Below are 10,903 nucleotides of genomic sequence, written 5' to 3' on the forward strand. Positions count from 1 at the left end.
ACAATAAGACCATAGCAGTTACAGTTCCCTCTGTCAAACCTATTAAAAAAAAAAAAATAAAAATAAAAAAAAATAAAAATAAAAAAAAATACAGTTTTATTTAACATCAAAAAATACATTTTTCACGATCAGATCATGATTGATAGAGGAAACTGTAATTGCTAAGGTCTTATCGTCCCGAAATCGAAGAGAGAAGAAAGACAGGATAGGAGAAAGCCAGCCGTTCCGAGAACGAACCTTATCTGTTTAGGATAAAAAAAAATCCTTCCCGGGGGCTACTTGATCAAATTTTGCAGAGGTTCCCGTAAATTTTAAAATCATTTTCTTTTTTTCTCTCACTAGATCGCGCTGGTAGACCTTCTATCCAGTGTGGGCATTTCACCGGAAGGTATTGTCGGCCATTCAGTAGGAGAAGGAGTCTACTAAAACTATGAATTAGTTAAGATAATAAATGTCTAACCAATGGATCAGTTGCGTTTACTTGGGTGATGTTTCAAAGTCATAGAGCAGGAAAGAAGTGGCCTGCGCGTATGCTGACGGAACTCTGACGGCCGAACAGACCATACTGTGTGCCTACTGGAGAGGCCGGTCCATCCTCGAGTGCAAGCTGGCACCTGGTAAGTCCACTTACCCTATTTTTGAGTTGTTTTAGTCCTGGCACCTTTTGGTGTACCTACCCTATTTTAGCACGAAAGAAGTGAGTTTTAAATTTGTCTGTTTGGGCCGTAAGTATAATAATAATAGTGCTTATTTATATTCCTCGCATAGGACTGAAAAGTCCATTTACTCCAGCAGTAGGCTACTTTATAGGTCTTATCGTCCCGAAATCGATTACAAATAATAGGTTTGACAGAGGGAACTGTAACTGCTAAGGTCTTATCGTCCCGAAATCGAAGCTAGAAGGATTGGATAGGAAAAAGCCAGCCGTTCCGAGAACGAAGCTTATTTGTTAGGATAGAGTTCGCCCCTGGTGGGAATCAAACCTGCGATCAAACTTTTGGTGAATGTTGGCTGTATTTTGACAGCTCTTTGGCGGTTTGCGCTATTTCGGCCGCCTTCTAATTTCTAATAGGTAAGGAAAGTCGGGTGCTGTTCTAACCAGTTTTTTTTTTACTTATCTTATAGGAAGGAACGTAATTTATTATTATTATTATATTTTTCGGTCACCATACTCATTTTCTTTTGGGTCCTATTCTATCCCATTTTCTATTCTGTCCCATTTGCAGGATTTCAACGGTGAGAAACGTCCCGTATGGTACGTGTTCTCCGGGATGGGCTCCCAGTGGGCTGGTATGGTGAAGGGTCTCCTTCATATCCCGGTGTTTGACCAGATTTTCATTCTAATTTTTCTTTTTTTTTTTTGGGTCCTAATCTATTCTATCCCATTTTCCATCCCATTCTACTCTTTTGCAGGATTTCAACGGTGAGAAGCGTCCCGTATGGTACGTGTTCTCCGGGATGGGCTCCCAGTGGGCTGGTATGGTGAAGGGTCTCCTTCATATCCCGGTGTTTGACCAGAGTATTCGCAAGTCCGCTGAGGCTCTGCGAGGCGAGAACTTTGACCTGATTCCTGTCATTACTTCGGAGGATGCGGATACGTTTGAGCACATTCTGAACTCGTTTGTCTCAATTGCTGCTGTACAGGTGAGTGAGAATCGTGATTTTTTTGTGTAAAAATTCCTATTCAATTTTTTTTACTTTCTATTTTTCGATAAAGTTCGTTTAACATAAAAAAAAAAAAAAAAAACAGTTTTATTTAACATCGTCATTACTTCTGAGGATTCGGATACGTTTGAGCACATTCTGAACTCGTTTGTGTCCATTGCTGCTGTACAGGTTAGTGAGAATCGTGATTTTTTGTGTAAAAATTCCTATTCAATTTTTTTACTTTGTATTTTTCGATACTTTTTTGTTTTAAAAAAAAAGTTCGTTTAACACAAAAAAAAAAAAAAAAAAATCACCCAGCCCTGTTCGCGCTCAACATGTTGTCCCCGCAGGGGATGTGCAAAGCTTTCGACGTCGCGGGTGAGTAAAGAGTTAAATGGAATTTCACATTTCTTGCTCTTTTTTCGTTCAAAAATTAGTGAGATCCCCCCAAAATCAACATTTTCGTGTTGAAAATTAAACGCCAAGAATAGGTCACCTCAACTTGTTGTCTCCGCAGGGGATGTGCAAAGCTTTCGGCGTGGCTGGTGAGTGAACACATTTTGCAATTTTCTTCGAAGGTTGCACATTTTTTGCTCTTTTTTCTCGTTCAAAAATTAGTGAGATCCCCCAAAAACAACATTTTTGTGCCCATCCCATTGTAATATATCCCTTATAAGAGTGGCGAATAGAGATACAATACTTCCCATTTATATACTGGGTCAACCCAAGAACACCAGAACTTGCATGAGTGTAAATTTTTGTCCATGGTGGGGGTCGAACCCCATACCTTCTGCAAAGCAAGCAAGAAAGCTCGTTACCACATTTCACACATTCCCTTTCCCTAGGTAACGGGTACGTCCGGTCCGAAGCGTGTGTGGTGCTGTTCCTGCAGAAGGCGAGCGTCGCGCGTCGTGCCTACGCCACCCTGGTGTAAAAAAGAGTATTTTTGATACCTATGTTTTTTTACTTTCTATTAGCGAAACTATACTAGTTTTTTTCCTTTGAAGAGGTTTGTTAGAGGAACTGTAACTGCTAAGGTCTTATCGTCCGAAATTGAAGAGAGAAGGAAGACAGGATAGGAGAAGGCTAGCCGTTCCGAGAACGATCAATATCCGTTCAGGATAAATTCCGCCCCGGGCGGGAATCGAACCCACGGCCTAGCACTTACAAGGCAGACGCTCTACCAACCAAGCGAACTAGGCTGGCTCAAATTGTATTGAGGATAAAATTCTATACCCTCGGCTGTTATTGAACCCACGCCCTCCTGTTTACCAGGCGAGCGCCTTGACCATTATACCACCGAGGCAGGTTAAAATAACTCCCTTTCTTCCTACAGGTCACGCATTCCACTCGAAATACATCGCCGAGGCTGGCCCCAAACTGCGGTCCAGCCTGGACCGCATCATTCCCGCGCCCAAGCCCCGCTCTGCGCGCTGGATCTCATCTTCAATTCCTGAGGACCACTGGGGCACACCGCTTGCTCAGCAATCGTCGCCCGCGTACCACGTGAACAATCTGCTCTCCCCGGTTCTGTTTTACGAAGCGCTGCAACACGTACCCGAGAACGCCGTGGTGATTGAGATCGCCCCCCACGCTCTGCTCCAGGCGATTATTAAGAGAGCCAAACCTGGTGGTGAGTACTCGTCTGTTAAGTCAGCTCCCATGGCGTAGTGGTGACTGCACTCGCCTTGCACGCGGGAGACCCGGGTTCGATTCCCGGCGGGGTCAAGAAATTTGTATCAAGCAAATGATTGAAATGGTGTGGGTTCGAATCCCAGTGAATTCGAAAGCCTAAAGGTTGACTGGTAGAGCTCTCCTGCATCGTTCCTAAGAGAAAAAGGACAGGATAGGAGAAAGCCAGCCGTTTCGAGAACGAACAAGGATAAAATCCACACCGGGCGGGAATCGAACCCACGACCTAGCGCTTACAGGGCAGACGCGTTACCAACCAAGCTAACTAGGTAACTAGACTGGCAAAAAAGTCAAATTGAATAAAGTTATTTATTTTATTTATTTTTTTTTTTTCACACATGGCCTTGATGCTTAGCGTGTAAACAAATAAATAAATATTTTTTTTTCTTCTTATTTATTTATTTCAACTCTTTATTGGTTATTACGCAATGTACCCCTACACAAATACAAGAAATTACAAACAAAATTACCGCCTGGGACTTCTTCTTCTTTTACTCCACCTTATCCCAATTCTATTCGGGGTCGGCGTTTCCATATTGTATTCTACTCCTCCATTTCCGTCTATCCAATGCTTCCTCTTTTCTCCATCCCTTCTCTCTCTAAGGTCCTCCTCCACTTTATCTCTCCACCTCATTTTCGGCCTACCCCTTCTCCTTTTGCCCCCTATACCTAAACTCTCTACTCTCTTTCCTTTTGTAATTATTATTACCTTTTTTATATATAATCGTAAGAGGCGGCACCCCTGTAACTGCTCAAGGCTTTTCTGCCTCGCTTTTGTAATAATTTTTAGGGTTTATAATGGCAGGGTTCTCCTGAAGGAGCTCTTCCATCTAACCACTTTTCTGGCTGAAATCCCAAAAAAAAGCAACTTCCTCCCTCCCTACAGGTCACGCATTCCACTCGAAATACATCGCCGAGGCGGGCCCCAAACTGCGGTCCAGCCTGGACCGCATCATTCCCGCGCCCAAGCCCCGCTCTGCGCGCTGGATCTCATCTTCCATTCCTGAGGACCACTGGGGCACACCGCTTGCTCAGCAATCGTCGCCCGCGTACCACGTGAACAATTTGCTCTCCCCGGTTCTCTTTTACGAAGCGCTGCAACACGTACCCGAGAACGCCGTCGTGATTGAGATCGCCCCCCACGCTCTGCTCCAGGCTATCATTAAGAGAGCCAAACCTGGTGGTGAGTACTCGTCTGTTAAGTCAGCTCTCATGGCGTAGTGGTCACTGCACTCGCCTTGCACGCGGGAGACATCGATGTGATCAAATCAGGAGGTGTGGAACTTAGAGGTATGAAGGCATCCCTGGCCCCACGCAGACAGCAATCACAGGCTCCACCTAAATTAGAACAATACACGTTTGTGCCGTACAACGCCATTGATAAGGTTGGTAAAAAGAATGTAAATGTAAATGCAATTTCTTTGTGTTATTATGTCACAACTTTGGTGCTCACTGCAGCATTGTAGGATTTTTCCCAATAAGTATAGCCGGACATCCGTACAGAGGTTATACCGTGCTGTCCGATAATTCAGCTACACATGAATTAGCCGTAAGTATAATAATAATGGTGCTTATTTATATTCCTCGCATAGGACTGAACAGTCCCTTTACTCCAGCAGTAGGCTACTACTATTATAGGTCTTATCGTCCCGAAATCGATTACAAATGATAGGTTTGATAGAGGGAACTATAACTGCTAGGGTCTTATCGTCTCGAAATCGAAGAGAGAAGGATTGGATTGGAGAAAGCCAGCAGTTCCGAGAAAGAAATATATCTGTTTAGGATAGAGAATGGTGCTCCCTGGCGCGAATCAAACCCGTGACCTAGCGTATTCAGACTTAGTTTTGAACTTTAAATACTTCAGATTTTTTTTTTTTTTTTTTACAAAAATTTTTTCAACTCTATTGGTTATGCAATGTACCCCTACACAAATAAAAGAAATTACAAACAAAGGGCGAAATTATTGCCTGGGACTTTTTACTCCACCTTATCCCAATTCTATTCGGGGTCGGCGTTTCCATCTTGTATTCTACTCCTCCATTTCCGTCTATCCAATGGCTTCCTCTTTTCTCCATCCTTTCTCTCTAAGGTCCTCCTCCACTTTATCTCTCCATCTCCATTTTCGGCCTACCCCTTCTCCTTTTGCTCCCTATACCTAAACTCTCTACTCTCTTTCCTACATACTCCTCGTCTCTTCTCTCTACATGTCCAAACCACCTCAATCTGCTCTCCTGGATGTTCTGTCCTAGTGGTCCCACTTTCACCGTTCCTCTAATACGCTCATTCCTTATTCTATCCTTCCTCATTACTCCACACATCCACCTCAACATTCTCATCTCTTCAACCTCTAATTTTCTTTCCTGTGCTTTCAATATTGCCCAAGTTTCCGCACTATACATCAACGCTGGTCTTACCACTCTCTTGTACAATCTTCCTTTCATCCTACAACTAACTCTCCTATCACACAGCACTCCACTCAGCTTTCTCCAATTCTTCCATCCATCCACACTGCACTCTATGATTTATCTCACTACCTAAATCCCCACCCTTTTCAAGCAAATTATCGCCTGGGACAATCTCTACCATCTAACCCCTTTTCTTCTTAACGAATCTTTTACTGTTTTCAACCAAATTTTCGAGATCTCTAACCCTCACCATCTCATTCCCCTCCCGCAGCCGTCAGCATCGGACTCACCAAGCGCGGCGCCCCGGACCTGCCCGCCCACCTTCTGTCCGGCCTCGGCAAACTGTACAACGCCGGCCTTCAGCCTCGCCTCAACCAACTTCTACCGCCGGTCAAGTTCCCGGTCGGCCGCGGTACGCCCATGATCCAGTCACTGGTCGAATGGGACCACAGCACCGAGTGGAGCGTGGCCTCATTCGCCGGGAAGGGCGGCTCCCGGTCCGGCGAATGTGTCATCGACGTCGACCTGAGCAAGGAAGAGGACGCGTACCTGTCCGGCCATGCCATTGACGGGCGGATACTGTTCCCGGCTACGGGGTATTTGGTGAGTAGTAGAGTATAGGGAGGATCCCGGTCCGGTGAATGATGAACGTGGACCTGAGCAAGGAAAATTCGCCCCGGGCGGGTTTTATCCTAAACATATGTATTAGGTTCGTTAGTAAGGAAAGTAATGTATTCGACCCAACTTTCGATGGTCAGTTTTTAGTGCCACAACACATTTTGCCTAAATCCAAAGTTTCAGGTATTGGTCCGTGTGTCTGTCTGTCCGTCCGTCCCTTTTTTAACAAAATATCTCGAGAACGGTAAGAGCTAGGAATTTAGCATGTAGTTCTCAAATATGACAAGGAAACACGCAACTTTTGGTTGACATCGGTGAAACAGTTGGCTTTATTTTTACCGCTTTTCGGTATAATTCAATTTCTCGGGATCTAGAGACTTGAAATTTAGTATGTGGTCCTCAAATGTGACAAGGGTACAAAATTGGGCGCATTTCGGCGGATTGTGGAATCCACCAAATCGGATAAGGAAAGTCGGATAGTGGCGATACCTAACGGACGAAAAAAATAACTGCGTAAAGTCACACAAATTTGAACTCTTTCATTAGAACGGAAAATAAAAATTGAATTTTCGACCTCTTACAGTTATTTTTTCGGAGTTTTGACCTCAGATTTGGATTTTTCACTACTTTTTACGTAGGAATCGACCATTTATTAATAAATTTTACCCAATTGCAACTGCTCCATTGGGCAAGGTAAACCTGGATTTCCCAACTTTTTACATAGGAACGACCATTTATTTATAATTTTTACCCATTTGCAACTGCTCCATTATCAAAAAGTCGATATTTGGACTTGGTCCGCTCTGCCTTTTACCCATTAAAATGAGCTTAAAAAATTGTTCTATAAAAAGAATACCTAAGAGTGTAGTTATTTCATTGTTAACTTTTCTTTCTCCCCAGAACCGAGGAAGCAGTCGAACATTTCCTGCAGAAGATCGAGTCCATCCCTCGTGATGATGAGTTTATCGCCCTGCTACATGAGATTCACAATACCAACATCGCTGGACATCCGTACAGAGGTTATACCGTGCTGTCCGATAATTCAGCTACACATGAATTAGCCGTAAGTATAATAATAATAGTGCTTATTTATATTCCTCGCATAGGACTGAACAGTCCCTTTACTCCAGCAGTAGGCTACTACCATTATAGGTCTTATCGTCCCGAAATCGATTACAAATAATAGGTTTGACAGAGGGAACTGTAACTGCTAAGGTCTTATCGTCCCGTAATCGAAACTAGAAGGATTGGATAGGAAAAAGCCAGCCGTTCGAGATCGAAGCTTATTTGTTAGGATAGAGTTCGCCCCGGTGGGAATCAAACCTGCGATCAAACTTTTGGTGAATGTTGGCTGTATTTTGACAGCTCTTTGGCGGTTTGCGCTATTTCGACCGCCTCTAAAACCATGATTTGATAGTAACGTACAATTTTTAGTGAATCTGTTATTCACAAATGTCTGATAATCCACAAATAAATTATGATTTAGATGTAGAAAAAAAGTACACCGGAAAAAATTCTCCTTAAAAATCAAGGAAATTTTCAAAAAAAATTAATCTTCGGACATATATTAAAAAGTTCTCTCTCGGTTCCCAGGTGAGTTCGAGCTATGCGAATCCGGTTCGGTGGCCGTATCCGGTCGCATCCGCACTCCGGAAGACGTCTCCAAGGAACAACTGGATCTGCCCGAGCTAACACCGGCCATCAGCAGTGAAATGCTCGAACTATCTTCAGCGGATGTGTATAAGGATCTGCGTCTGCGAGGATATGACTATAGCGGGGCCTTCCGTGGTGTCAGCCAGAGTGATAATAAAGGTACGAGTTGTCTAGCTAGACCCTAGCTTGGGGATGTTAAATTATCTGGCTAGGGGACGTTAAACAGAGAGTAGACTAGCTTCTGGCTAGGGGACGTTAAACAGAGAGTAGACTAGCTTCTGGCTGTGCGACTATAAACATTGAGAAGAACAGCTACCCGTCCATCTTGATGGCAGTTTTCAAAGGGTTCTCTGCTTTTTAATGACTTTAAATAAAAGTGTGTACTTTAAAATATACCTTCAAAGTTCAATATTAAAATTCTTTAATCTCTTTTGTTTGCAGGTTTCACCGGTAAGCTAGACTGGACCGGCAATTGGATCTCCTACATCGACACCATGCTACAGTTCTCCATCCTGGGCATCAACACCCGCGAACTATACCTGCCCACCCGCATGCAACGTGTTTGTATCGACCCGGCCAAACACAAGGCCCTGGTAGAAACTCTGAGCGGAGACAAGAAAACCGTCCCCGTAGCTATGTACAGGTAAATTAGGCAATCCCTCTGTTCTTCCAGGTGCTATGGCGGCCGTAGGACTCTCCTGGGAGGAGGTGAAGGCCAGAGCTCCGGCCGACATTGTAGCGGCCTGCCATAACAACGTGGACTCGGTAACTATTAGCGGGCCGCCAGCCGCTATCGACAAGTTCGTGGCCGAGTTGAGTGCCGAGGGTGTGTTCGCCAAGAAGGTGGCGTCGTCAGGTGAGTGCACCCGGTATGGTTTTCACTAGAAGGGGGCGACCCTGTATAGTGCAGGGTGTCTTAACGACGAATTTTAAAAAAGAGTATTTTTGATATGTTTTTTTACTTTCTATTAGCGAAACTGTACTTGTTTTTTTCCTTTGAAGAAGTTTGTTAGAGGAACTGTAACTGCTAAGGTCTTATCGTCCGAAATTGAAGAGAGAAGGAAGACAGAGTAGGAGAAGGCCAGCCGTTCCGAGAACGATCAATATCCGTTCAGGATAAATTCCGCCCCGGGCGGGAATCGAACCCACGGCCTAGCACTTACAAGGCAGAGGGACGTTATCTGGCTAGGGGACGTTATCTGGCTAGGGGACGTTATCTGGCTAGGGGACGTTAAACAGAGAGTAGACTAGCTTCTGGCTGTGCGACTATAAACTTTGAGAACAGCTACCCGCCCAGCTTGATGGCAGTTTTCAAAGGGTTCTCTGCTTTTTAAAGACTTTAAATAAAAATATGTACTTTAAAATATACCTTCAAAGTTCAATATTAAAATTCTTCAATCTCTTTTGCTTCCAGGTTTCACCGGTAAGCTAGACTGGACCGGCAACTGGATCTCCTACATCGACACCATGCTACAGTTCTCCATCCTGGGTATCAACACCCGCGAACTATACCTGCCTACCCGCATGCAACGCGTTTGTATCGACCCGGCCAAACACAAGGCCCTGGTAGAAACTCTGAGCGGAGACAAGAAAACCGTCCCCGTAGCTATGTACAGGTAAATAGTGCACCCGAACCACAAGGAGCATCTACTGTACCTATTTACCTAGCTCATTTCATCACAATATTATTTGCTTCACACTAGCCCACAGAGTCTACTAAACTATGAATTAGTTAAGATAATAAATGTCTAACCAATGGATCAGTTGCGCTTACTTGGGTGATGTTTCAAAGTCATAGAGCAGGAAAAATGAGGACCAACGGAATTTTTCTTTTTCTTCTACGACTTCTAGATCCCGAGATAAATCGATTAAAAAAATACGGGTGCTATCGTGAAATTTGGGCGTCACGGCATACGCGTCCGAGGGTGATGACCTCATGATCAAATGTCCCGAGCAAAGCTCCCTCGCAGGCAACGCATTAACGTGTTTGTGCGCAGTTCTTTCTGCTCCTCCGCTAGCGCGCTTGCATAGTGGCGCTACTTAACGGACAAAAAAAACAACTGCGTAAAGTCTGACGTCACACATATTTGAACTCTTTCATTAGAACGGAAAATGAAAATTGAATTTTCGACCTTTTAAAGTTATTTTTTTCGGAGTTTTGACCTCGGATTTGGATTTTTCCCACCTTTTTACATAGGAATCGACCATTTATTTATAATTTTTACCCATTTGCAACTGCTCCATTTTTTTTACAATGTAATTTAAATGAGAGTGTTCCCACTACACACGACACGATTTTTTTTCCGAACGATAAGTGGGAACGGGCTCTAACGCGATAACTCCCTAACGGTATAACAGCTGGATATTAAATAGTGGCCTGGATATTAAATAGATCCACGCATCCTCCGTGGCCGAGTGGGTATCACATCAGGCTTGCATGCTTTACCACAAAGAAGTTTGACTCCGTTTGACTTAGGCAATCAAGTGCACCCGAACTACAAGGAGCTTCTACTGAACCTATTTACCTAGCTCATTTCATCACAATATTATTTGCTTCACACTAGCCCACAGAGTCTACTAAACTATGAATTCACACAATACACACACAAAAAGCCCAAACTGAGGCTTAGGTGTAGGGGCTGGCCAGCCCCAAAGGACGGGTTGAGCTTCTACGAATCTACGAAACTATGAATTAGTTAAGATAATAAATGTCTAACCAATGGATCAGTTGCGTTTACTTGGGTGATGTTTCAAAGTCATAGAGCAGGAAAAATGAGGACCAACGGAATTTTTCTTTTTCTTCTACGACTTCTAGATCCCGAGATAAATCGATTAAAAAAATACCGGTAAATCGTGAACTTTGACGTCACGGCATACGCTCCCGTAGG

At 43.9% G+C, this 10,903-nt stretch overlaps 2 protein-coding genes across 2 annotated transcripts in view; both read left to right on the forward strand.

Moving 5' to 3' along the window:
* Positions 1 to 342: 342 nt before the first annotated feature.
* LOC113472160 (fatty acid synthase-like) overlaps positions 343 to 10,903 on the forward strand; it is a gene marked incomplete at its 5' end in the record, with an annotated part of 14,392 nt that continues 3,831 nt past the window's right edge. Inside the window, 14 exons of the mRNA XM_026831786.1 lie at positions 343 to 405; positions 1,227 to 1,319; positions 1,408 to 1,644; positions 2,165 to 2,192; positions 2,493 to 2,546; positions 2,984 to 3,280; positions 4,226 to 4,522; positions 6,016 to 6,363; positions 6,776 to 6,788; positions 7,263 to 7,429; positions 7,938 to 8,174; positions 8,457 to 8,658; positions 8,735 to 8,871; positions 9,430 to 9,631. Of these exons, the coding sequence (XP_026687587.1) occupies positions 343 to 405; positions 1,227 to 1,319; positions 1,408 to 1,644; positions 2,165 to 2,192; positions 2,493 to 2,546; positions 2,984 to 3,280; positions 4,226 to 4,522; positions 6,016 to 6,363; positions 6,776 to 6,788; positions 7,263 to 7,429; positions 7,938 to 8,174; positions 8,457 to 8,658; positions 8,735 to 8,871; positions 9,430 to 9,631 (2,375 nt within the window). The remainder of the gene's footprint in view (positions 406 to 1,226; positions 1,320 to 1,407; positions 1,645 to 2,164; positions 2,193 to 2,492; positions 2,547 to 2,983; positions 3,281 to 4,225; positions 4,523 to 6,015; positions 6,364 to 6,775; positions 6,789 to 7,262; positions 7,430 to 7,937; positions 8,175 to 8,456; positions 8,659 to 8,734; positions 8,872 to 9,429; positions 9,632 to 10,903) is intronic.
* LOC113472162 (fatty acid synthase-like) overlaps positions 10,334 to 10,903 on the forward strand; it is a 23,377-nt gene continuing 22,807 nt past the window's right edge. Inside the window, exon 1 of the mRNA XM_026831789.1 lies at positions 10,334 to 10,491. The gene's annotated coding sequence lies outside the window, so the exon portion shown is untranslated. The remainder of the gene's footprint in view (positions 10,492 to 10,903) is intronic.

This window comes from Diaphorina citri, unplaced genomic scaffold (genome assembly GCF_000475195.1).
Source record: "Diaphorina citri unplaced genomic scaffold, Diaci psyllid genome assembly version 1.1 scaffold4109, whole genome shotgun sequence".
Lineage (NCBI taxonomy): Eukaryota > Metazoa > Arthropoda > Insecta > Hemiptera > Psyllidae > Diaphorina > Diaphorina citri.